This window comes from Amphibalanus amphitrite, unplaced genomic scaffold (assembly GCF_019059575.1).
Source record: "Amphibalanus amphitrite isolate SeventyFive unplaced genomic scaffold, NRLGWU_Aamphi_draft 000096F_arrow, whole genome shotgun sequence".
Taxonomy (NCBI): Eukaryota; Metazoa; Arthropoda; class Thecostraca; order Balanomorpha; family Balanidae; genus Amphibalanus; species Amphibalanus amphitrite.
Genome location: NW_024881591.1, coordinates 686,175 through 712,668, shown reverse-complemented (window position 1 = coordinate 712,668; position 26,494 = coordinate 686,175). Strand labels below are relative to the sequence as shown.

Sequence of the window (26,494 nt, the reverse complement as noted above, 5' to 3'; positions counted from 1 at the left end):
GAGACAGCGGTGAGCAGCGGTGAGAGCAGAATGCACCCGCCACGGTCAGCTCTAAGGGGGCCGGGCGGGGTGCGAGTCGGCGCGAGCGGGGGCCAACGGCTCACATATATTATTTTCGTGGGTGGCAGGTCGGTAGGTACTTGTGAAACTGCGTTCGTGTTATATATGTTATGTCTTTGAACTTTGGGTGTCAAAGGAGAAAAAGAAGAGTCAATTCCGAATCTGGTCGGATGCATGAAATGCAGCTGTGCAGGTGAATTGAAAGCGAAGACGAAGCATACCACATATGTATACTGTATAAAGTATAGTAGCAGTTCCAGTCCAGTCATCATGTGTCGCCACGGCGCCTTACCTGCTGGACCTGGCAGATGGCCGGGGTCTGGTAGTTGCAGTCCCAGTCCATCCAGCTGCCGGCCGGCTGGACCTCGTATGGTGCGAGGGCCGTCATCACCATCACACAGTCGTCGTTGGTGATTCTGGAGCCGCTGGGCTCATAGTGACGCACCAGCTCCCAGTTGGTGTAATCCACCGGCTCGGCAGCCGCCGTGCCGCTGTTCCACTCGGCGTCCCCGGAGCGCAGGCCCACCCAGTAGTAGTCCGAGCCGATGATGGACTCCTGCTTCGACAGGAACGCTTTGTTGGCGTACGTCACGGAGGCCAGGTAGGCGCCGCCGCTCAGCGCCTCACAGCCGTTGGCCTTGGCGTCCGTCCAGCTGCGAGCGTCCTCACTCAGTCGGTAGCAGATATCTCTGTGCGGCCCCTCCCACCCAGTGGGACAATCCTGAAACACGAGCACAGCGCACCGGACCCCGTCATCGCAAACACACCGCAGTAGGTGATTTCACATTTAGAGAACACTCTTCGTTGGAAATCCTCGACAGTGAATCAAATCATCATGGTGCCTACACGATAGTTTAATTCCATGATAACACATAACAACGAACATCATCGGCGTCTCATTCAGCACAAGTCCCTTTTATGAGCGAACGGAAACCATCACTCGCGAGTCGCGGAAACACACATTCTCAGTGCTGTTCTCGCCTCGTAAGTGTATGTACAAGGCACAAGCACGCTGCGGACGAGCTTTCGATCGACAACTCTAGCATACTGGACCTATGGTAGAGTTTGTAACCATGAGGTTGTAATACGAAGGCTGCCCTTTGTGTGCGAGGGTTTAGGCCTTACCTGTCCGCTGGCGGGAGCAGCGGTGGACGGTGCTGCCAGCTGCAGACCCATGATCAGGCCGACAGCGGCCAACAGCGAAACACGAGCGACAACCATGGCGACGACGAATCGATGACCGACCAGCGGACGATGATGATGTGCCGTGGATCGGCGGGACCATTTTATACCCCCGTCGCCAACCGAACGTCGAAGCGTTGCTGCAAAAACAGATCCGGCGTGCCGCGTCTCGCCATGTTGTCACAATTGCCCTAAAATAGGTCGCCAAACTGTAGTTTGCCGTCATACGCGACGTGAGCTATAAGGTTTGTACAGCCGTTTGGGCAGACAAGAGGAATGGGATGGCGTTTTTAGCGTTGCATGCACATATGTTCAAACTTCGAGTGCCTGAGCTGTTGCATATTTGCGAATGCGACCTCGGAGCTTAGCAAAATATTAGCGTTACTAACTCTAGTGCGGGGTGCCCTTCAATAACCTTCAGAGTGAACACGTGCCTGTCCTAGTTGAGAGGGTGATCGACCTCACCCAGTCACGGGAGAAGGCTTGTGTGTGGTAGCGCGGGCCCCGGGGGGGGGAGGGGGGGAGGCCGCCATCCGAATGAAGTGACCCGAGGGAGGTGCTTACACCGGCTCCGCCACCGTTTTGGGATGGGGATCCGACCCAAAACACAAATCTCACTGGCGGATCTAGGGTGGTTCATTTGGGACAAAGGCTGCCATCCCTCCTCCCCCCTAGCGCCCGAAATCGATGAAAAATTGTCGTTGTTCTTGAGTACAAGGAAAATGTAACATTTTTTAAAGCTTTTTTATTTCTCTATCATTAACCCTCGCCCTGGCAGGGGTGGGGGGGGGGGGTGGGGGGTTGATGCGACCCCCCCTAAGTTTTTTTTTCAAAGATAGCGTAAAAACGGCGGGGCACCCCCAAATTTGGCACAGCCTATGGGGCAGCCTTTTTACATATGACCTGAAAATTTCAGGTCCGGGTGAGCTTGGGTCAGGTCAGGTCACAAATTGCCTATGGGTCAGGTCATAGTCAATTTTCAACTTTCTTTATGTACCTGTCCAACCTACAGCTTTAGACTGATTTCCTTCAAACTTTCAGGATGTTCGAAGTTCACCGAGTTGTGTAACATGTAGTTCGTTTTTTTTTATGTCACTGACCTGAGGTCAGTTAGAGGTCATTAGAGGTCAGTCGACAAATTAACATTTTGACGGGAAACGGCGGGATCTTTCGATTTAGCTTAAAATCGGTGTACAGGGCCTCCTCGATGCGCTGATTCCGAAAATGTGCCTCTTTGGGTTGGTATTTTGCACCGTTAACAAGTTAGCGGACAATTAACATTTTAACAGGAAACGGCGGTGTCTTTCGATTTGGCTGAAAATCGGTTTACAGAGCCTCCTCGATGCAGTGGCGGATCCAGGGGGGGGGGGGGGGCAAAATGGGCATTTGCCCCTCCCAAACGGCATAATTTTAACATTACGCCTATGGACGAGGCATGGAAAGAATCGATAAATTGTTATGGTTTGCCCCCCCCAAAAAAAAACTCTGAGCTGGATCCGCCTCTGCCTCGATGCGCTGATTTCAGCGCATCGAAGTGGCCCTGTGTACCGATTTTAACCCTCGCCCGCACATGCCATTTTCCCATCCTAGAACGCACATGGGGGGGGGGGGGGGCTACCACCTCCCCGCGCCATTTCGTTCCTGTTGGAGATAGGGGAAAGTGGGGTAAGACGGTCAGGGTAGGTAAGACGGGCACCCCTTCTGCAGACCAAACCAATAGCGCTACGAGCGAGAAAAATTAGGACCAGAATTGCCTTTCCCACTACACACCACCATTGAAGTCTGGTGAATTTGTGTTCAGTCGATTATCTTTTATTTTGATTTCTATAAAACACTCATTTCATTGACAACATTTATAATGTATTGGGCAAGCTTTTGTATGAAGCACTATAGAGTTAAAAGCTCGCTATCACTTGTGGTACACTCATATGCCACCAGTGTCCATTTGCTGCGGATTTGCTTTGTCTGCATCAAATTGTCCACGGAGAAAAATCGTGCTGAACTTCTTACATTGAGTTTGGGCTAAGACGGGCAACTATGAATCCAATGGGTCCTTGATGGTGAAAATATTTTTGTTGCTGTACACACAAAAAAATATTAACACCGTTAGCGGTGTAATTGCACAGTACATATCTGAGCACTTGAGGAAAGTTAATTAAGTCCCTTCCCCGCTTAAATTACTCGCGCTTCTAAATGAACACCAGGAAGAAGGTAAAAGAACACTGTTAGGAGGGTTGGGTGTTTTACTACATCCTAGTAGGTAAAACACCCAACCCTCCTAACAGCGTTCTATTACCTTCTTCCTGGTGTTCATTTAGAAGCGCGAGTTATTTAAGCGGGGAAGGGACTAAATTAACTTTCCTCAAGTGCTCAGATATGTACTGTGCAATTACACCGCTAACGGTGTTAATATTTTGGTTTGTGTGTAGGAAAAAAGAAGCAATTCTAATAAGAATATGTTCGATTCCGATACTCACAGACATGTGAGCAATATTCCTTCGGCACAGTTTATTCTCGAATAATGAATGTGAAAAACGGTTCTACATGGCTTCTGAACTAGGGCCTATATACGAGCATACGCCATCTGCACGAATCTCGTATACTGCCATTTCCGAAGCACTTGAGACCAACGAGCGACTGTATCAATGCGGCTAATCTCGGACATTTGTTGCGAGCTGTGCTGGTCGGTGAAAGAAGCTGGCCGTCTTGCCCTACCCATGTGACCGTCTTACCCCATGGGGTGTGGTAAGACGGGTTTTTGCAAGGTTTTGCAAAAATAGCTGCAATTTATTTGTTGAATCAGGTCTAAGTCTCACCTTCTGGCAAATGGAAGTAAAATGTCTACAAAAGGTTTTCACCAAGTTTCCCGTTTCTATGATGTTTCTAACCGGACGAAAAATAGTTCCAAAGTTAAGGTGCCCGTCTTACCCCACTTTCCCCTAGAGCTTTGCGGTAAAGACCAAAAAGATTCTTTGGGAAGAGACGAATCCAATGATACCCAGTTTTACCTTCTCAGGTCAGTCATTGACCTTCCAGGCCAGGTCAAACTAAAAATGTTGCTGTTTTGGGTCACCGTTGGATATCAAGTGCGATGCTTATCAATTCATAAACCGATGACGATGCCGTTTTTTGGTGCCAAGCCAGCTAGAACCTCTTTGTCACACTACCCAACCAGGTTTTTGCTGCTGAGGTCGTTTCAGGTCAAGTTAGGTCAAGGTCAATGATATGTGTTTGTATGTCTGTGTGTGTCTGTGTGTATACTGATGTGTGTACCGATTGTTTTCATGTGTCCATATTACTTCAAACCATGATCTGAGAAGCTTTTACCAAAAATGCAGTCAAAAAACTTCACGGAAAGTTAATTCAGCTTGCCTAAAACGCAATTATTTTCGATGACCTAGGTTGACCTTGACCCTGACCTTGACATCTGCATATCGTCGAACAACATGTTCCATGATAGGTGGGAGGTAAGACTGGCAAAAAAGGCCGAAATCAAGGTGTCAAAAGCTCACAAGGCACATTGCCAACGCAAGATGTTGAGAATTGGTCATTTGGGTCATGACATGACCGACATGACCTGAAAAACAAGGTCATATCTCCAAAACCAAAAACCACAGAAACTTGAAATTGTCAGTGGACATCAAGAAAGGATATAGAGGAGCAGCTATACGAAAAATCAGGCTTCTAGCTATAAAAAAGTTGAGTGGAGAGCAGAAAAACTATCTGGGGGGGGGGGGGACGGGGCAACCACCCCACCCCCCATGTGCGGGCGAGGGTTAAGTCGAATCGAAAGACCCAGCCTTTTCCCGTTAAAATGTTAATTAGCCGCTAACTCGTCAACGGTGCAAAATACCACCCCAAATAGGTACATTTTCGGAATCAGCGCATCGAGTAGGCCCCGTACACCGATTTTCAGCCAAATCGAAAGACCCCGCCGTTTCCCGTTAAAATGTTAATTGGTCGTTAACTCGTTAACGGTGCAAAATACTACCCCAAATAGGTAAATTTTCGGAATCCTCGCATCGAGGAGTCCCTGTATACCGATTTTCAGCCAAATCAAAAGACCCCGAAATATGCTGCTGAATTCGATATATGCTGCTGAAATGTTAACGGGTCGTTAACTCGTTACCGGTGCAAAATACCACCCCAAAGAGGTACATTTTCGGAAACAGTGCATCGAGCAGGCCCAGATTTTCAGCTCGAGGAGCACAGATTTTCAGCTAAATCGAAAGACCACGCCGTTTCCCGTTAAAATGTTAATTAGCCGTTAACTCGTTGACGGTGCAAAATACCACCTTAAAGAGGTACATTTTCGGAATCAGCGCATCAAGGAGGCCCTGTATACCGATTTTCAGCCAAATCGAAAGACCCCGCCGTTTCCCGTTAAAATGTTAATTCAAGCCGTTAACCTCGTTAACGGTGCGAAATACCACCCCAAAGAGGTACATTTTTGGAATCAGCGCATCGAGGAGGCCCTGTACACCGATTTTCAGCCAAATCGAAAGCCCGCCGTTTCACGTTAAAATGTTAATTGGCCGTTAACTCGTTGACGGTGCAAAATACCACCTTAAAGAGGTACATTTTCGGAATCAGCGCTGAGCGCATCAAGGAGGCTCTGTACACCGATTTTCAGCTAAATCGAAAGACCCCGCCGTTTCCCGTTAAAATGTTATTGGTCGTTAACTCGTTAAAGGGACCCTCCCACTTAGATTTGAGTTGAGATAGCCAAAATGGGGTCCCCGGCTCACAATTACCGGTTTCGGCACTCACAACATCGAGAAATGCCTTAAATGGGAAATATTGAATTTCAAAATTGCAGCATTTTGATTCAGAGGGGCTACTTGATAGGAATACCCAAGGGAATACCCCTCTGAATAATGTTTGACGTCAGCGCAGATATCTAACGATTTTTAAATGTTTGACTAAAACGTTTAGTAGCACGCGGTGGTATATGCTGCTTTGCGCGCAACAAGTGCCGCACTTTCAGCTGTCAATGCTTCCGCTAGGAACAGCGGAGATCCCAAAAAGTAAACGTTACCGATACCCAAAATACCACCCCAAAGATGCACATTTTCGGAATCAGCGCATCAGCATCGAGGGCATCGAGAAGGACCTGCGTACCAATTTTGAGCTAAATTGAAACACCCCGAAATATGCTGCTGTGAGGCTGATATTCGTTGCTGCTAAATTGACAGACGTAGAGTTCAGTGAGGTGGCAAGAGGTGGACTCACTGAACGCACTGAACTCCACCTGAACTCTATACCTCTGACTCTAAGATTGTGAACGTAGTAGATACCAAGATTCTTACAGATAGTAGATACCTCGGCTCGGGCCACTGAACTCCGCTCAGGCTCACTTGGAGTTCTATATACCGTGGAGTTCAGTGGGCTCAATTAAGGCTCAAGATGGGCTTTGGGCTCAAGGCCCTAAATCAAGCCCTAAATCAAAATAGGCTAAATAGAGTGGGCTCAGGAGTAGTAAAGTAATCTTGGGGCTCACTATGCTATATTGATATGCACGAATATGGATCACTCCTAGCTGTTTATAAATTATATTAAAATTCTAAATTGAGAAAAGGTTCATGCATTTGTAAATTGTAATAGTAGTTTTTTATATCTTCCATAAGTTTTTTTTCATGAAATACTTGCATGCCTTAGATGGGTCGTCCTATGCTGAATATGTCTGGCGTTGTGGCGGGATTGTATTGGAAATTTCAGCACATATTCACAGCATTATTTCGCATGCACTGAACACAACACATGGTGGCCACTGAATTTTTTGGCGCAGGGCGGTAGCATAATTTTATTGTGAATGGCAGTGCCAAATTCTTCGGATCTGCAAATTCTGGGGTCTGCACATGCTGTTGGAACTTTCAACATGAACGTCACGTGCTGCATGTCTTCCTGGCAGTTGCAACTTCCACATGCTCTGGAAGTGGTGCAACACTAATTAGAGGTGTGCACCATTCAGATTCAGCGGTCATTTTTGTCCCAGAAACCACCCTTTGCTAAGCTTTACCCAATTTTGTGTTATTCTGCCCAAATTTGGGCCTCTTTCCCATGACCATATTAAAGAGTATGCTGAACGCTCTCTCCTCGCTCCGTAAGTATGGATAAAACAAGTTAAAACCAAAACCAGGCACTGGCTGCAACTGACCAACCATGCCAAAAACAAAACCATTATTTTGGAAATCCATGGGGTGATTTGTTTGGCACCAGGGTCATGTTGAGTTGCCAGTTTTATCAGCATGCCGCTGGTTTTCCTTCAAAGGAACTTCATTGCTGGTGTTCCTTGGCCTCTCATTGGTCAGCCATGCAGACCACAGGAAGTTTACTAATGAAAAGCCAAGAAATAGCAGCAGGCTGGCAGCCTGTTGATAAGCAATGTGACTAAACAGCTCCCAGATCAAAGTGTTGCTGGATGGCTTTAGAGTGTGTCATGTATCACTCTCTAATTCTGTGTGTCAAAAACTAATGAAATAGCCATATGTGTGTACAGATGTTTTTATTGGCATATCTCATCTGCTCACCAGCATTGCTGATTGTTGCAGGCTACCATGTGGTTCCTTTTAACTGCTGGTATGCTGCTGGCCTGTGTGGCCTCAGCACGTGGGCAGCTAACTGACAACATTGATGATATGCTCAACTGGTGCCTGGATGGAAAACATCACAAGTCTCGGCCAGGACCAGAGGACGAACTGCACAGATTTGTAAGAAATCCATCTGGCCTTCTTAAAATTTAGCTTAATATTTTTTTGTCCAAAATGGTGTTAACAAGATATTCCAATGTCGATGCAGGTTTTTATCTTGCTGTGCTGTTAGAGCATTCATACTTACTGCTGTATCTTGTCTACCCTACCTGAGTTGGTTACGATTAGTCTGTGTGACATTGAAAGGCTCGAATAGGCTATCTGGAATAGGCAGTCTGTGGTGGACTGCAGACGCTGTTGCCTATTGAGTGTTGCAGGCCGTTGCGCTCGGCGCTGACTGCCGCCGCCTCTGTGCAGTGCTCTCCGTGGCGTGAGCGGGCCTGCTGCACGGCCAACATCAGCCGCGCGCTGCACACCTCCTCGCTGCACGGCTTCACGTACGACCACTGTCCGGGCCGCACCATGTCGGCCGAGTGCCGCTGGTACTTCCAGCGCGACCACTGCTTCTACGAGTGCTCGCCCAACATCGGACCCTGGGTCACAAAGGTGGGGGATGCCCTGTCCGACCAGGGCCAGAGAGCGCGCTCGGTGTGGACTGTGCGCCCGCTGGAAGGCGGGTGTTGTGGTATTCCTATTCAGTAGTTGTTTTGCCTGTTTTCAGTAAGTTGGTAGGATGGCCGGCGATGCATGGTTACATGTGGCAGCGTGGGTGCTGCACTCGTCTGTTGTCCGCGTCTGTGTGACTGAGAATCTGACTCGCCGGAACGCCGTCTGCCGGCCCTCAGGTGGACATGAAGATCCGCAACGAACGCTTTGTGGACGTGCCACTGTGCGCCACTCACTGCACCATGTGGTTCGAGGCCTGCAAACGCGACTTCACTTGCACCGACAACTGGACGCGCAACTTCCGCTGGAAGAACGGCACCAACCACTGCCCGGCCGGCGCTCCGTGCTTCACATTCGAGCAGGTCTACCAGACGGCCGACAACTTCTGCGAGAAGGTGACACATGGTCGCGCTCAGCGGCCACGGTTTGTGTATGTGTGTGAGGGGTGGTGGGGTGGGTCAAGATTACTTTGGGTGGGTATGTGGGAGATGCTGCCCCCATCGGACAGACTCTGGGAGGGGGCTGCCCCCATCGCAAAGTAGGGATTTTTTCCGATCTAGCACCTCTTTATTCGTAGAGGGCAAACCAAAGGTAGTATTATAGCCAGATTGTGCACAGATGTTGACCGGTGAGTTGTGGTGAGTGTTACCATTAAACGACAAACGTACATAATAAACATAGTAGGTATAGGGGGTCAATTGGACCCTGGCCCAGCCGTTTGGCCTCTGATCAATTTAGAGCTTCGCGGAAAAATTTAGCTGTTGCCCAGAACGAGAGAAGGCCGAACATATCCAATCTCAAAGTCCAAGGTTATTAGTTGACTTTCCAAGTCCCAAAGGCCAGTGACCCAAAAATTTGGAAAAATCGAGATCTCTGAGAATTTCGTAAAGTGGTGGTGTTACGGGTATTTCAGGGTGCTGATCACGAATTTCATGTTAGTTTTGATCACAGACGATTTCTTCATGCATTCAGGCCAGGTCGGGTTAGGTCGGGTCAACCAGTAGGCGTCCTGCCGGCTATCCATAGTAGGTAGTAGGTGTCACCTACCACTGACATTCGTAACATGCTACGGAGGCACCAAAACTGCTTCGTAAATGTGCAAATGGTTGCTAAATTCGAATTCAGCTCCAAAAACTTCCCTAGAAACAAGTAAGATTCGAAAAAGTGAACCAAAGTCATTTTAGGTCAATGACCTTGACCTGACCTTTACGTGACCTTGACAACCACCATAATGCATGGAACCAACATCATTTCACATGTTTGAACGTTTAAAACAACAAAAAAAAAGCCTGGAAACGATCGGATAATGTTACCTGACATACGCCGAATCGCGATTCCGGCCAAACACACATGGTCTCGAGAAATGGGTCACAGGTCAAAGGGCAGTTGGTTCAGGGTCATAACATTTTCAGGTCAGGTGAAAACTTGATAAAATCGAGGGTACCGAAAGTTTCGTCGCGATCGGCCGCTTTTTGCGCCAGTATTTTGCGAAAAATCACGAGGGAGAGGTCCATCTGACACCCCCCCCCCCTCCCTACAAGTGCGAGGGTTAACAAGGCTACGTTAGGTACAATTTACGCTTGTCACCCTATTCCTGATAAATATGTCTGAGAAAATATGCATCATATAAACCACGGAATAAATCATTCCGCTACCCTACGTCAGGAACATATATCGTGCTGTGTGTCATCAGCGTGTGTCGGTCAGTCCGTCTCTGTTGATACAGCGCCCGGTCAGCAGCGGTATGTGCTCTCAGTTGGCCCGAGTCATCACACCGCTCGGCGCGGGCAGACCTGCTAAGCGCCACATCAGCTACAGTCGGTATCCTCTGGCCGGATCGCGTGATCCGACCGTCGCCCGTCTGACCGTACGGTGGCCCGTATAATGGAGCGGTCACCCGTGTAGCCGGACAGTGGCCCGTGTAGCCGGACAGTGGCCCGTGTAGCCGGACGGTGGCCCGTGTAGCCGGACAGTGGCCCGTGTAGCCGGACGGTGAGCTGCGCTGTGACTCAGACCGGCTGTGAGCTGCGCTGTGACTCAGACCGGCTGTGAGCTGACCGGTACGCGGACGGAGAGTGTGAGCTGCGCTCTGACGCCGACCGTGCCGCCGTTTCAGGTGTGGGACCACTCGTGGAAGTTCACGGCGGACACGGAGCCGTGCATGCAGCTCTGGTTCGACCCCGCTCAGGGGAACCCCAATGACGCCGTGGCGCGCATCGGGGCCGAGCGGGTGGTGGCGGCCGGCGCGTGGTCGCTGCCGCCGCCGGCCGCCGCGTGGCTGGTGGCCGCAGCGCTGGCGGCAGCGGCCTGCCCCTGACCCGGTCACCGTGTGTCGAGCACAGAGCGCCCACTGAGGTCAGTCTTGTGATCGAGCTTCCGCGCCGAAGGTCGAACAGCTGGAGCCGGCGACCAGCGGCGCGGGCACGGCGGCCTGAGTGCCGCGATCTGATCCAGATCTGCTGCAACCCATTGTATTCTCCTGTAGTCGATCGGTAGGTACTCATTTTGCTGATATTAGACGAGTGGCGTGTTTTGATACCCTGTATTGGAGACTGCCGTCTCGGGTGGTCCGTCTCCGACAGCGCTCGACTGTGGCGTCGGCTGCGGGTGTTATGTACATAGACGGGACGCCGCGGCTCGGATTAGGAGCTGGACCCGGTGCGTGGTAATGGATTTTGTTCGGGGCGGGGTCCCACACCGTAGTGCAATACTAGCGATTTGCGACAACTTACCAAGGTAATTTGTAGAGTACGTGTTTTGATGGATACGAGAGACAGTCCGTCTTTCGCTATCAGTCATTTGGTTCAAGATACCTTCGATAAGATACCCTGAAGATACTTTACAAGATATGATCTGAAAACTAAATGCGCTTTTCTTCCTCAACATGTGTTACGGGTGGTATGAGTCACTGCGTTTTTGTTCCACACACATGTTGGGGCGGCCGGTCCGCCCACAGCTGATGCATGCTCAGCCGCTGATGCCTGGGGAAGCGCTGTGCTGTTTACGCTCACAGGTCGCCGGCTCGAGAGCTGTTCGGTCGCTGCTGTCAAAACAGTTCCCACAAAAACACGCCGGCTGAGCGGCTGACACTTCACCACTGAGAGGCCGAGTAGCGTTAGCAGGTAGCCTTGTTCACCTATATGTCCGACCTGAGCCCACTGGTAAAAAGCGGCGACCGAGCAGCCCTCCGCAGCGCCGCGAATCCTGTACACTGTATTATACGCAGTACAGGTGTGTCTGCCCTGCACACAGAGACACAGGACGTTTTGTAGAGCTTTTATATCCGCTTACCGCTGAAAGGAATATTGTACATTTTGAGAGCTTTCATATATGCGAGAAAATATAGTGCAATAAAACATTTATGAATCCTGTTGGATTTTATAGCTTGCTGCGGTATTTCTTTGACAGTGTCGGTGGGGCAGAGGAGTTATCTACATACTACCGATATTGGTACTGGCAAGTTGTCCGTCTGTGAAACAGAGATCTCACGATACTGATGCATGCCGAACGGATCACACAGCAGTCCCTTTTTTTTTGCAACTTTTATAGCCTTACGTAAGCCTATCCTAGCGAAAGCATCAACATGCGTTGATTTGACAATGGCATCGGTTTGAGGGCGGTGTTCTTGGCCTGATTAGCCGGCCAGCAGCTGTTGCAGGCTGAGCAGGCCGGTCTCACTGGGGAGCAGGTTCATCTTCAGCGTGTCCGATAGCCACTGGGTGCGGAAGCACTCTCCGATGGCGCGGACGGCGCGCGCCGGCTCCTCCTGCTTATGTGACGTGTAGAGGCGCGTCTCGAGCAGCCGGGCGCGCAGCGGACGGCCCTCGAGCACGCGGAACGCGGCCGGCCGGCGCGCGTACAGGCGCTCCCCAAACAGCAGGCCCGAGTGGTGGCAGAGGCGGGCGTCGCGGCGCGGCAGAGCGCGCAGCGCGGCCGCCACCTGCTCCAGCTCGGCGTCGGCGCGCCCCTCGGCGAACAGCAGGTGCAGCTGCCGGTCGGCCAGGCAGAAGCCGCTGATGCCCGGCGTGCTGACGTCGCCGGGCCGGCGCGGCGCGACGCCCTCGGCCGCCGCCGGGCTGGGCGGCTCGTTGAGCTGCTGGATGAGCTGCAGCACGCCGCTGCGCTGCAGGCCGCGCTGCGAGACCACGGCCAGCAGGCGGCCGTAGGCGCAGCGCGCCGGCGCCGGCCGCGGCAGCAGGTCCAGCGGCACGGCCAGCGACACGGACACGGACAGCTGCGCCGCCGACTGCAGCAGCTGCAGCGGCCCGAACGGCGGCGGACACGTGCCGCGCTCAATGTCAGCCGCCGGAGAGGCAGCCGGTCCGGCGGGCACCGCCGTCAGCGGCACCTCGACACTGAGCAGACGCACGCCGCGCGTCAGGGCAGAGACGTCCACCAGTACCTGCCGCGCACACAGGGGACGGAGAGTGGGGACAGCGCGCGGCGGGTCAGACCTCCTCACGGACAGGAGACAAGAGCATGGGGCAGAGCCGCCAAATGGGCGAGGAGACGGTCCTTGCAGCTGACTGAGGTCTGTTGTCTGTTGTCTGAAGTTGTCTGACCGACTCAGTGTTGAATAGGTATATCATACATTTCCAAATGGCTTCTGTAGGACATAATGGTGTCTGGTAGGCTGCATGAAGCACCCAATGATTCACTACCGCTGACCTAGTGGTCGCGCAGCCCTCACGGCTCACATCACATCTGCACCTTTTAATCCCATTTAGGCGGCAGTGCACACATTTCAATAATAAATCGGGCGATTTCTGCGGTGCAGTATAGCGCATTCATATGTGGATATATTGAATCGTATTTCGTAACGCGAGATTCGTCATAGTGCAACCTAAACGTAGACACTATGTATCTCTAAAAGGTATGCTTTCCAACTGAATTGCGTGCACTTTGACTATATTTAGGAGTAAAATGACGCACGTGTAGGAAACCACACACCGCTACACTGTAACGGGACTCCGCCGAGTCCCCAATCTCCCGTACGTGTCTCCCAATTCCCACCTCTGCAAATTTGGTGGGCAGCGGGTTGGGCAGGGCGAACGGGTTGCCCGACTGTTTGATGATGTTGACCAGGTTCGGCTGGTGGATGTAGCGGTCGATCTCCATCTGGTTGAAGCGTTTGTTGCTGACCAGCGGTGTGGTGTGGCGCCAGAGCAGCTCGATGCGCAGCGGCACGGTCTGCAGACGCTCCCAGAGCGCCTCGCGCTCCAGCAGGCCGCAAAACACCACTGACAGCTCGTTCAGCGTCACCTGACGGACGGAGCCACTGGCGTCACCACGCGGCGTACCGAGAGGCGCCTACACTGCTGTTTGCAGCACGGCGACCCCTGGGACACGGGTGGGCAGCCATCCTGATCCTTTATCGTAACTTTGGCCGATCCAGAAAGGCGGTACCTAATGGACGAGCTGGGAGGAATGCTCCCCAATCCCCATACCTTTAACTCTTCTATTTCGATAAAAAAAAAAACGATTTATAAAGCATACAAGGATCCTATTGGACGTGTTGATAAGGCAATAAATGTTCAAAATCAAAATGCAAATATCAATCAGCGAATGAAATCATCATTACCCGATGTGTCGCTCCAGGCTGCATAAGGAAAGTCGCATCGCCCGTCTACGGCAACACCGAGCAGAGTATACCGAGCGGCCTGACGTGGCATGCGGTACAGCATATCCGTACAGGCGTCATTACTAGTGCCACCTAGTGACAGGAATATAACCTTAACCCGCGCCCCGTAGGGGGGGGGGGCCGAAACGGCCCCCCCTGTCCTTTTCGGTCGATATCTCCTAAACGGCTGGAGATATCGCCACCAAACTTTCAGGACCCCTCCGGGCATCAATTTTACACATTGTGACCAAAAATTTTTTCCAGAGGCTATGATAGGTTGGCCACAAATGACGTCAGAGTGACGTCATGTTCTGTCATTTTCGACCGAAAAAAGACCTTCGTGAGAAGACCTGTCAGGACTACAGCTTTGAAGATACAGAAAAATGATCAATACATAAAAGGTGTAGAATTGACAGGGCTACAAAACTGCTATCTCGAATTTTTGAAATTTTTGAGTTTTGACCCCCAAAAATCAAAAAAACATTTTTTGGATATATTTGCCAAAAAATCCAAAAAGTTTTTTGAGTTTCGAAAAAACCGGAATATCTGTGATAGTGCCTACCGTCTTCTATCTACATACCAAATTTCAGATAGATACCTCGTTTTTTGGCCAAGTTATAGTGAAAAAACTGTTCAAAAATGATGACGTCAAATTTTCAAACTCAATTTTTGGCAATTCTAGAACTCGTAGAGCAAAACGAAGACCACCATTAGACTCCCCGTGACGAGCTGCATCGAATCGATACCCATTTTATGCAAAAATATCAACTTTGAAATTTGACCTAATTTGACCTGACCTTGACCTGACCTTCACAAAAACGTGACCTAGGCTGGCCCCAAAGGCTGCCTAACCCACATAATCGCATTTGTCGTTTCAAATGGACCATAAAACATGTATCACACGACACATTCATACTGTGACCCCCGGTGACCTGACCTCGCTGTGACCTGACCTGGTATCAGTGACCTCAGATAGCAAAGTATGTGTTTGACGAACAATGTACCATCGATGGTTTTCAATAAATTACCAATTTACTCGCTTTCACAGCACATTTCTTGAATTGCCTGTGAACGGTGAAAATCTGACCTTTGACCTGACCTGTGACGTCATCGGTTTGACCTAGGTCAATGAAATTTGGTCACAAGGTAGTTCCCGGGCGGGGCTATCGAACGCCGTTTGAATTTTGAAAATCGGCCGGTAACTTTCCGAGATCTTAGGGGGGGCCGATACGGCCCCCCCCCTACGGGTGGTAGGGTCCGCCGGTAGCCCTACGGGGCGCGGGTTAACCCGCGCGGGGCTGGGGGGGGGGGTAAATTTTAACCCCCCTCGCGAATTTTTGCAATATCTCGAAAACGGCGGCGCCAAACTTTCAGTACCTTTTCTTACATCAATTTGACACGTTCCCTGAAAATTTGAGCGAAATCCGTCGGATTTTTTTTTTAGAAATTGACGTTTTAGTGACGTCATGTTCGCCATTTTCGCTTAAAAAACGGCAAAATTTCAAACGCCGCTAACATCTTCATTTTTAAAGGAATCAAGACGTAACAAAAAAGGGTATACGTAATTCTACTTTGTCTATCAAATGGCTATCTCGGTTTTTTGAAAATTTTGGATTTTGGTCCATTTTTTTCTTAAAAAAGTGACTTTTTTGGGAAAATAATTATAAAATCCAAAATTTTGAGTATCGAAAAAACCGGAATACATGTCAGAGAAGTTGTCTATGTGCACCTACATACCAATTTTTAGAAGAATCGGTTCAAAAATGTGGGAGTTATTCAAAATTTTATGACGTCACGACACACAAAAATTTTGATTTTTTTTGAAGTTCTAGACCTCGTACGGAAACAAAAATAGCACCATTCGATTCGCCGTGAAAAACTGCATTAGATAGACACCTTTTTAGGCCTTAACAACCAACTTCAAAATTTGACCTCACTTGACCTGTCCTGGACCTGACCTCGACCTGAAATTCATCCAAAGGTGGTCCATATCACTTATTGAGTGTGCCTATTAAATTCTATGAGTAAAATGACCCATAAAACATGTGTCGCACATGCCCTTTTCTATATTTTGTTTTTGGTGACCTGACCTGACCTGACCTGATCTGACCTTGACCTTGACCTCTGAATGATATTGTATGCAACGAATATTGTCTTGGTAGCCTAAGAACACGTTTTGGACAATCAGTCTCAGTCCATGACTCCATTCTTCGGCAACTACGGTGCAAGGCCGTTACTGTAGGAACTTGCAATTTGTACCTTTGACCTGACCTTGATCTTGACCTCAATAAATTAAGTACATGTTTTTAGTTGTTCGTGATAAGATCTTTCGATTGGCGTTTGAATTTTCCAAATCGGACCATTAGTTCGGGAGATAACAGGGGGGTAAAATTTACCCCCCAGCCCCGCGCGTTCGGCTGGAGACTCCAGCCCCGCGAGGGTTAAGAGTTGTGCGGTACAGCATACCCGTGCAGGCGTTACCACTGCCGCCACCTAGTGGCAGGAATATAACCTTGTGAGTTGTGCGGCACAGCATAACTGTGCAGGCGTTACCACTGCTGCCACCTAGTGACAGGAGTATAAACTTGTGCGGCACAGCATACCCGTACAGGCGTTACTACTAGGGCCATCTAGTGACAAGAATATAATTTTGTGCGGCGCAGCATACACGTGCAGGCGTTACCACTGCTGCCACCTAGACCTAGTGACAGGAATATAACCTTATGCGATACAGCGGATCCGTCGCCTGTTCCGTCAGTTCCATGACTCTCAACGCCTCAATAATATCTCACAACGGCTGTTCTGGTGACCGCCCTGACTGGACGGTCGTGAGTAGCTTCTCAGGAGCCGGCCCACGTGTGGTGGGGTGACCCGTCCATCCATCGAGCCGAGGCGGGCTCAGCCCAGGGTGGCGCACGGCGGTGCACCCGGGTGGCCGCCAAGACCAATGATTCCCTTAATTTTATCATTATTCCGATTTCCGATTCAAGAATGACCTCATAAGACCAAAGGGCCTAGCCTTAACCCTCGCCCCGTTGGGGAGGGGGGGGGCAGGGGGGACAATTTGCCCCCCTGTAGTTTTTCCTGAATAGCAAGAAAACGGCGGCGCGCAGCGCCGCTAAATTTTCAGTACCTTCCCGGGCATCAATTTGACACCTTCACACCAAAATTTCAAGTCTAAGGTCACCTTAGGTCAGGAGTTATTGAGGTCAAACTGAGGTCATGATCGAGCAAAAATGAGCAAAAAACATGCAATCTTGAAACGCTCACCAAAGCTACAGTTACAAAGCAATTTCAAAGTTCTTTATATGGTCTAGTAGACAAAAAGCGGCGCTACAAAACTGCTATCTCGGATTTTCAATTTTTTGGGGGTTTTTGACCCCTAAAAATAAAAAAAAAGATTTTTTTTAGAAAAACTAAAAAAATCGAAAAAATTCGAATTTCGAAAAACCTGGAATATATGTGATAGTCCCTACGCTCTTCTATATACATACCAAATTTCAGATCGATATCTCGTTTTTTGGCCAAGTTATAGCGAAAAAAAAAAAACTGTTCAAAAATGATGACGTCAAATTTTTGAACTCAATTTTTAGCGATTCTAGACCACATAGGGAAAAACAAAGACCACCATTGAACTCCCCGTGACGAGCTGCATCGAATCGATACCCATTTTATGCAAAAATATCAACTTTGAAATTTGACCTAATCTGACCTGACCTTGACCTGACCTTGACCAAAACGTGACCTAAGCTGGCCCCAAAGGCTGCCTGACCCACATAATCGCATTTGTCATGTAAAATGGACCATAAAACATGTATTACACGACACTTTCATATTGTGACCCCCCAGTGACTTGACCTCTGTGACCTGACCTGGTATCAGTGACCTCAAACAGCAAAATATGTGTATGAAGAACATTTCCCCATCGATGATTTTCAATGAAATGCATTTTACTCGATTTTACAACGCATTTCTTGCAATGCCTGTAGACGGTGAAAATTCGACCTTTGACCTGACCTGTGACGTCATCGGTTTGACCTAGATCAATAAAAATGGGTCACAAGGTAGTTCCCTGATAGGGCTATCCAACACCGTTTGCCGCTTGTCGCTAGGTTGCGTGGTTCTCGAGATCTTAGGGGGGGGGGCAAATTGCCCCCCCCCCCAACGGGGCGCGTTGCTCGGCAGAGCCCAACGGGGCGCCGGTTAAAAGATCAAGAAGTAAGCAACAAATAACTATGCTGCATTGCAGCTACATGATAGTTGCTGGGTTGTGTTCCGGAATGGCTCCTCTAATGACCTGCTGGGGGAACTTAAGATGGCCATTTAATTTTTCTTGAAAATGGTTTCACGAACCTAAATCATGATCAAAGCGGCCTCTACATAATGACCTACTGGGGGGAACGTTAGATGGTCAATAAATTTTTCTTGAAAATGGTTTTACGAACCTAAACCATGATCAAATCGGCGTTGATTAGAGATACATCGAAGTTTTGAAGCAGATGCCACATGAAAGCGAAGGTCAACTGACACCTGTCAGACGGAGGTGATGTACATATGTGGGAGCCAGCACCTGGTGGGCGTAGTCCTGGTCGGGCGAGCAGTACACCTCGCCGTCCGGCATGTGCACGGCCGCAAAGAAGACGGGCGGCCGGCGGGCGGCCTCGGCGCCGGCCGTGGACGCCTCCTCGCCGCCGTCTGCCTCCTCGGCCGGCGGCGGCGGCGTCTCGGACTCCTGACGCTCGCCGGCCGCCATGGCGAAGCCGGTGGGCAGCGCGGGCAGGCCCTCCAGGCCGCGAAGGTGCACCACCAGGGGGTTGAGCGCCAGCCGCTGGCGGGCGGCCAGGAAGGCGGGCGCGCGCAGCACCAGCGCCACCTGCACCAGGCCCGGAGAGTCGACACAGAGGGCGCTGCTGGCGGTCAGCTGCAGCGTGCCTGCCGCCACAGCGGGAAAGCGGGAGGGGGCGTCAGATGCGGGCCATGGTAAAGCGCCACTTTAATGGTGGTTCTTAGCGTCGAAGATAGCCGGAGCACCTTGCTATTCTTATTTCTATGCAAGCTGAGACAATGCTTATGTGTCATCAAGACGACTGAAACATCTGGGCATCTAAACATCAGGCCGGTCGGCGGTCATGATCTTTCAATCCGTTGGGGCGTACCACGCTTGTCTCACAGAGATGGCTCAGTCACCAGCATCAGCCTCCAAAAGGTACTCGATTGACCACATAAGTGAGCAGTGCTCGTAGAAATAATAGACCAAGAAATTGACCAACAGGTCCTTGCGATTTTTTAGCCAGTAGTGCATATCGTTACATCGGTGGGTCTTTAGAGCTGAAGAAAAATCGATCGCACCAATGCTTGATAATGTGAGCTGAATGAGGCCCCATTCACCCTTCTGCAAAAATCCTCAGGCTCATGCTGTAAATGTACCTATAAGTGTCAAAAAAAGAATAGCATGATGAGTATTAGGGTTTTTATCGTCCATGCTTATGTAGGTTGATGACAAATAGAATTACCACTGAAGAAGAAGTCCATGTTGAACGTGAGTACCAGCTCGTTTTTGTCCTTCTTGCCGCGTGCCGAGTCGGCGGCCTTCTTATCACCCTGCTGCCGCTTGTCGCCAGACTTCGCCTTCTTCTTGCTTTGCGATTTTCCCTTGTTGCTTTCCCGTTTGTCCCCCTTAGTTTTTGGGCTGGATATCTGCTTGAAATAATACAGGTGCTGGTTGTCAATGGAATGAAAATAAAAACGGATCAAAGCCCTAACACCATAAGAAATCACCATTCGCTGAGTTCGCTGCATACATACGGGAGAGTTTCTATATTGCCCCAGGTCTCCTATGGCTGCGCTCTCGTCATTATCTGCAAAATTAATAATTTGATTGATGTTAGGATTAGGAATACAATCTTCTAATCACAATCATCAATGCAATATTGGTTGACCAACCGCCAACAGCTAAGGTCGTAGGTCACGTACTACAAAGGAGCGATTTTGTAAAATGCGGTGTTTTCTTATCGTGAACTTGCTTACCTATTTACTGAACTGTAAATCAGCAATTTCCTGTTCTCCTGTTTCTGTGGAAACAGCTGTTCGTGAGGAAGAGTGGTTAAAAAGTGATTTCAGTAGTGTTATGTTACATATGTGTGCCAAGTATGCAGAGCAACAAACAAAACGGTACATGCCACATGTGCAGCATTATCAAAATTTTCCTGTCATGTGATATAAATTCCAAATTGCGCCTACACATATTGCGACCAGCGCCATGGCGTATTTAAGGTTATGTCTAAAATCGAGGCTTTCACTGTTATCGTATAATGATATGAAAAAGTGGTCCTTCAATTATGGTGTTGAAGGCCGGTGCTGGATCCCAGAAAGTTCTTAGCTGTCTGAGAGGCCCGTACTGACCAACATGGGCATTAAGGGGACATTAACCATCGCTGGCCGAGGGGGCGGGGGCGGAAGCCCCCCCCCCATAGTTTTTTTTTTCGCGAAAGCTCCGAACAGCTGGCGGTAGAGAGCTGAAACTTGGCATACCTGACCTTTGATTCAAGCCGGATCTTTTGACACCAACAGCATTTTCGGGTCAGGTCAGGTCACTGACCTATGACGTCATAAGTGAACTTCTGCACGGTCTTCAGATGTCGCAACCTCGCAACGCCCTCAGTCCTCACGGCCAGAGGAGCTTTTACAGGGAAATGAAACTTGCAGGACCTAGTATCCATCAGGAGCCTTACAACTTGTATATCTCGGATTTTTCCTAAAGGTCATATGAGGTCAGGTCATTTTCGTGACCTCACCATTTTAAGTCAATGGGAAAAATGAAAGCTGCTATTCTGGCTCCGGGAACGATCTCCAACTAGCTATCTCAAGCACACAGAATCAGTGTCGGATCCAGGGGAGGGCAAAATGTGCTTTGTCCCTCCCCAAAGCTAAATCGTGTGGGCAAGACTATCTTTTTGCCCCTCCCAAAGATGAGAAATCTAACACGGCGTCGATGCCTATCTGGACGAAAAGCAGGACTTTCCGTAAAGGTCATTATGAAGGAAGGAGCTGACCGCTCGCTACTGATAAATGGGACTCTCCAAAAGTCGCTTGGTCACCGGTGCGGCGGTGGGCCGGGTCGGAAACTTTTGCCCTCCCCAAACGGGTCCGCTGGATCCGCCTCTGCACAGAATCGTGATTTCATGCACTCCTTGCAAGATTCGATGCGTCACCTTTGCAATGTTTACCTTCCGTTACGTCATTTATGACGTCATTAGGGTCATATTAGTTTTTCGTCAATACCTCCCGAACAAATTGAGCTAGCGAGTCGGGAAAGCCACCAATGGACTCAGGAAGACCTGCCGAATCGAATGATATGCGACGTGACCTCCTTCGACCAATTTTATGACCTGGAGGCGCTGACCTCACCGTGACACGAGGTCAACACCCTAAGTTGACCTCACCCAAACAAAAAGTGTATCATTCGACGCGCCTGAGCGAGGCAAACACGATGCTGCCAGAATCGCGGCTGTGCGGCCGTTTTTTGTGAAGTTATTCACCAAAAACGGAACCGTACCTTAGGGCACTTGTCTTGACCTGACCTTAGAGGTCACCGGTTGACATAGGACCTTAAAGTCGGTTATCAATATCTGCGTCTTGTAACGGCGCACACGCTCGTTTTTTCCGCGACGCGCTAGCTCCATGCCAGGGGCGAAACGGCGAGGGGGGTCGTACTCGTCCCCCCCCTCGGCCAAGAAAGCCAATAGGTCCGGTGAGGGTTAAGCCCCCTTGCCTCTAAAAGGGCTATTTCATGTGGCGCAATTTGGCATGTGTGCTTATTAAATGCAATGCGCTTTTGCAGGGGCTCGGAAAAACGCAATTTTTACTTACCCATTAAAGTTACTTGATTTGCAAGAATGGAGGTGGATTTTAGTTAAAAAATGTTCAAGGATCGTTATTAAGCAGAGAGAGCGTTTACCGGACGCATTGTTCAAGCACAGAAGAGTTTTCGCTTAAGCGGGCGCATAATGGCAGCTTTTTCCTACACCATGGAGCACAGAAAGGACAAGAAGCTTTCTGACAATCCGTTATAATAAAGCCTGAAAACATGTTAGATTCACCCATTGTATTTCAAATATCTTACTAAATTTCGACAATTTGAAGGAAATTCATACTTTTTTTATAGTGGACGTAGCTAAATGATGAGGCATAGACCTCTGTATGCCGGTATACAGAGGTCTATGGATTAGGCAATTCAAATATGCCATAGAAGTATGTAAACCTTCAATTAACAGTAATAAATGTGACGGCAAAACGGCAACTTATTAACGACCTGCAGCCGCGGCGTTAGCATTAATTATTGTTGTAGGCATTGTCGTTCCTGACACACACAAGGGGGTGAACATGTAAAATGCGTAATGTACCATGTCCATGGAAGATGCCTATCTACAGTACGACCTCGCGGGCCGATTGTAGAAGCAATAAAGCCAGGCACGGACGTTATTCGGTGGCACGAGGTCCAGCACAGATATAAACCAGGTAGGTATCGTGGTGATGGACCGGCCACAAATCGTAAGCTCTGTGACACCCATAAATTTCTACAAACCTTGAGCTCATTCGCAGGTTGACTGTCCATCATTCCTCTCTAAAACCAATCTTTTTTATTACCAAAAACAATTACCTGAGCGAGCAGTCTAGTGCTCTCTCGGAACAAAGTGTAGGTACTTAACAGAATTGGTCCGTCTTTCCGATGTCGTGCGAATGTCTTATAATGGGTCGCAAGGGAGTTCCATTCATTTAGTCATAAAACTTTAATCTATGCCTATTAAATTAATCTTGTATCAGTAAAGTTCCCATCAGCACTTAGTGCAAGCGGGACTTTTCCCAGCAAAGTGTCTTTACATTTGATCAAAAACCTTGCATCGAATTTAATTTGAAGCTGTGATTGTGTCATTTGAAGCTCTTCCAAGAGCGGCCCAATGCATAGTGGTAACTTTTCATCATGTGTGCACTGTGCAGTGCGCAGCCATGCACATCTGTTTCTGGTAGGCTTTGCTGATCTGTCGTCTAGGGATTTTCACCAGTTGAGGGACGGCTGTAATTATGGTACATATTCCTGTTCACAGGGCAGAGGGGCGCGATCGCGTCCGGGTTGACCGATTCGCTGGCAGGAATGTATGTATTTTAAGCTGTCCAGTCCCTGTTCACCAGTTCAGTTCCCATTCACCAGTTCAGTTCCCGTTCCCCTGTTCAGTTCCTGTTGACCTGTTCAGTTCCCGTTCACCTGTTCAGTTCCCGTTCCCCTGTTCAGTTCCTGTTGACCAGTTCAGTTTGTGTTCACCTGTTCGGGGACGGGTGTGACCAGCCGCTCGGCCTCCGCCACCAGCGGAGTGAAGTGCCGCTGACAGAGCTCGTCGCCGACGGCGCCGAAGCCGGCGGCGATGGGCAGAGCCAGACCGGTCGGCGGCTCGTCGCTGCCCACTGTGCTGCTCACAGAGACGTCCGAGCTGCCGCGGCCTGTCGGCGAGCCCGGCGGCGGCCCACGCCCAGCCGTCACGGCGCGCGGTACGCATACATATAGATAGTGGCAGACAACAATGGAGAACTTCTAATGAACATGGAACTCACCTGAATCTGAGTAAGAGCTGTATCAAAAAAGAGCAGACATTCCACAGTGATACTGACATTTCCAGGGAATATGCTATGACTGATTTGACCACCTATATGATTAACCCTCGCATGTGTGCGGCGTTTGCCAGCTTCTAATGTGTAGGGGGGGGGGGGGGTCGGTTGGACCCCCCCCCCTTGCCGTTTGGCCCCTGGTCGAGCTAGAGCTTCGCGGAAAAAACGAGCGTGTTGCCCGTGACGAGAGGAAGCCGATGATACCCAATTTTAAGGTCCTAGGTCATTGGTTGACCTTCCAGGTCAGGTCAATGACCCAAAGTCGGGAAAATTAGGACCTGTTAGAAAGTCGTAAAGTGTGGCTGCTAAGGGGTTTTTCGGGGTGCTGATCACGAATATCGTGTTAGTTTTGATCACAGATGATGTCTTGAAGCATTTAGACCAGGTCGGGTCAGGTCAGGTCAGGTCAACCAGTAGGCGTCGTGACGGGTATTCGTAGTACGTGTCAACCGCCTCTGACAGCTTCGTAACATGTTACGAAGTCACCAAAACTACTTCGTAAATGTTCAAATGGTTGCTAAATTCGAATTTAGCTCCAAAAACTAGCCTAGAAAAATGTAAAACTCGAAAAATGACCCGAGGTCACCCGAGGTCACCAAAGGTCAATGACCTGACCTGACCTTCAGGTGACCTTGACACACACGGGAGTAACATCAAATCACATGTTTGAACGTTTGAAACCACGAAAAGCTTGCAAACACGCGGCTAGTGCGAGCCGACATACGCGAAATCGCGATTCCGGCCAAACATGGTCTCGGAAAAGAGGTCACAGGTCAAAGGTCATTTGGGTCAGGGTCATGAAATTTCCAGGGTAGGTGTAAAATTGATCAATGCGAGGGTACTGAAAGTTTCGTCGCGATCGGCCGCTTTTTACGCGAGTTATTCGCGAAAAACCATGGGGGGGGTCCATCCGACCCCCCCCCCCCCCCCTACACATGCGAGGGTTAACTGATGACACACAGATGATACAGCTCTCTAACAACTGCGGTCTATGCGATAACCGCTCAGACTGCGGACTGTCGACCACACAGACCGTTCGGCCGGTACGTGTGCGCCTGCTCTGGTCTGTCTTGCTCGGTGCTCACCCTTCTCCCTGGGCTCGAGCGGCAGCGGGCGCGCCTCCTCTCCGGCCGGCTCCTCCTCGGCGGCGCGCTCGGCGATCGGTGTCGTCAGCGTCACCTGGTCGGCCGAGGGCGCGGCGCCGCCACACTCGGCGCCCACCATCTCCACGTGACCGGGCCGCTTGGTGCGCATCCTGCGGCAGAGGCGGTCAGCTCGGCATCGGACAGCCGCTGCGACCACTGGGTGCCAGCTGGCCAGCCGAATAAATCCACCAGGCCATAGACGGGACGGGGCTGGTGCTGAGCTCAACGAACAGCAGCATACAAAGTCATATAATAAACAAAAAGTCGAAATAAATGAGTAATGGTATCTCAAAATCACAGATAACTCAAATTAGACATAAATGAAACGTAATTCGGTTGAAACAATTTCGCTGAATTATGCGTTACATTGCGGATTGCGAACTACCTATCAGTTACGCTTTCTCATAGCACGATGGCCAAGCTACAATGAAAAGGTTGATGGAAGCGTCGGGCGACGCGTCCCCGCGGAGTGCCGCCGCGCTGCAGCCGGTGGCGGGTGTATGACGCAAGGGGACGGGGCGTGGCTACTGACGCGCTGGGCACGGCCTCCTTGGCCTCGGTGACGGTGACGTTGACCTTGTGGTGCAGCAGGTCGAGCATGCCGTCCTGGTTGACGGCGATCGGGTGCTCCAGCAGCGCCACCATGGCCGACACGTTGTGACCGTGCACGATGGGGGCCAGAGCCGAGCTGGAGCCGTCACCGGTCACCAGCTGCAGCGGCCAGGAATGGGCGCCAGTCGTTACCATCCGGTATAGTGCGGACGGGCACGAGGACACTATCACAGGGTCGGGGCCAAAGGTGGGAGCTGCGACAAGCTCATAGGAGAAACGGGAACGGACGCCGAATGAAGTCGTAACGAGTCCAGTCAAAAACGAGGAACCGAACTGAACTTCTCACTGGCCAACGGCCATTTATGGCTTAAAAACACATTTTACGGCGATACTAATTGTTTCAGTTATAGTGGTGAACGGTGCTTAACTTTATTCACCTACCTTGGCAACTCTGCCCCAGTTAATCAGGGAGACGGAGCATGTCTTGTAGAAGGCAGAAGGAAGCAGGTCATATTGCAGATGCAAATAGCCCGCGGGTTTGGAAGACAGTGTCAGAGGTGACGTTGACTTCTTCAGTGACCCTTCGTGCTCCCGCCATATGGCACACACTGCTAGTTGAAACAGTGGCATGATGAGGAAACAGAAAAGCTGCCAAAAAGGCAGGCCAAAGAGTCTTTGAGGTGACAAAGTTAATGCTAGACGTTCTTTTAGTGTTTTTGAAAATAGTGTATTATTATCAATTAAATCAATCACGTAATTAAGCACATCACACAGTCACAGTGCTTCACGCAGTTATGCATTTCCGATGGGACCAAATGCACAATACCGGTCTAGCATCTCGTGCAATAAGCGATTGTTACCAGGAAATGAGCGAGTCTTGAGGTATATTTGATGAAGCTAAAATAAAGTCAGCAGCTGAGGCAGGCGCCCGCGTTTGTCCTGATACAGACAATTGTGACGCCATGTGGCGTTGAAAAGGTGCAAAGTCTACAACGCTGGATTTATTCAAGGCCTTGAAA

The 26,494-nt window shown here is 49.8% G+C and overlaps 3 protein-coding genes across 14 annotated transcripts in view; 1 reads left to right on the top strand and 2 right to left on the bottom strand.

Moving 5' to 3' along the window:
- Nucleotides 1–1,655, bottom strand: part of LOC122380343 (C-type mannose receptor 2-like) — a 2,815-nt gene extending 1,160 nt beyond the window's left edge. Inside the window, exons 1-2 of the mRNA XM_043363415.1 lie at nt 1,186–1,655; nt 353–781 (exon numbers count right to left, since the gene is read on the bottom strand). Coding sequence (XP_043219350.1) covers nt 353–781; nt 1,186–1,281 — 525 coding nt within the window. The 5' untranslated portion in view covers nt 1,282–1,655. The remainder of the gene's footprint in view (nt 1–352; nt 782–1,185) is intronic.
- Nucleotides 1–11,889, top strand: part of LOC122380344 (folate receptor beta-like) — a 14,911-nt gene extending 3,022 nt beyond the window's left edge. The window contains exons 1-5 of one of the 11 annotated variants that reach the window (XM_043363421.1): nt 6,251–6,269; nt 7,794–7,952; nt 8,250–8,438; nt 8,678–8,893; nt 10,615–11,889. In XM_043363421.1, the coding sequence (XP_043219356.1) occupies nt 7,800–7,952; nt 8,250–8,438; nt 8,678–8,893; nt 10,615–10,815 (759 nt within the window). In that variant the 5' untranslated portion in view covers nt 6,251–6,269; nt 7,794–7,799 and the 3' untranslated portion in view covers nt 10,816–11,889. The other 10 variants (XM_043363424.1, XM_043363416.1, XM_043363417.1 and 7 more) reach the window with 10 other exon arrangements.
- Nucleotides 11,763–26,494, bottom strand: LOC122380342. Of its 2 annotated transcripts, none has more exons than XM_043363413.1 (8): nt 25,917–26,494; nt 25,456–25,634; nt 24,864–25,033; nt 23,438–23,613; nt 19,632–19,818; nt 18,689–19,050; nt 13,512–13,760; nt 11,763–12,900 (listed from the first exon to the last, which is right to left on the bottom strand). In XM_043363413.1, exons 1-8 carry the CDS (start codon nt 26,103–26,105, stop codon nt 12,133–12,135), a joined length of 2,280 nt encoding a protein of 759 aa, XP_043219348.1. In that variant the 5' UTR covers nt 26,106–26,494; the 3' UTR covers nt 11,763–12,132. The 2 variants fall into 2 exon arrangements, with proteins under 2 accessions (XP_043219348.1, XP_043219349.1); XM_043363414.1 differs by having other exon boundaries at nt 19,632–19,815; nt 25,917–26,485.

Coding starts and splice junctions, on each gene's coding strand:
- LOC122380342 (XM_043363413.1), bottom strand. CDS start 26,105: ATGCCACTGTTTCAACTAGCAGTGTGTGCCATATGGCGGGAGCACGAA. Junction 25,635..25,916: donor ACTGGGGCAGAGTTGCCAAG/GTAGGTGAATAA, acceptor TGGCCGCTGCAG/CTGGTGACCGGTGACGGCTC. Junction 19,051..19,631: donor CATGGACTTCTTCTTCAGTG/GTAATTCTATTT, acceptor CTGTGGCGGCAG/GCACGCTGCAGCTGACCGCC.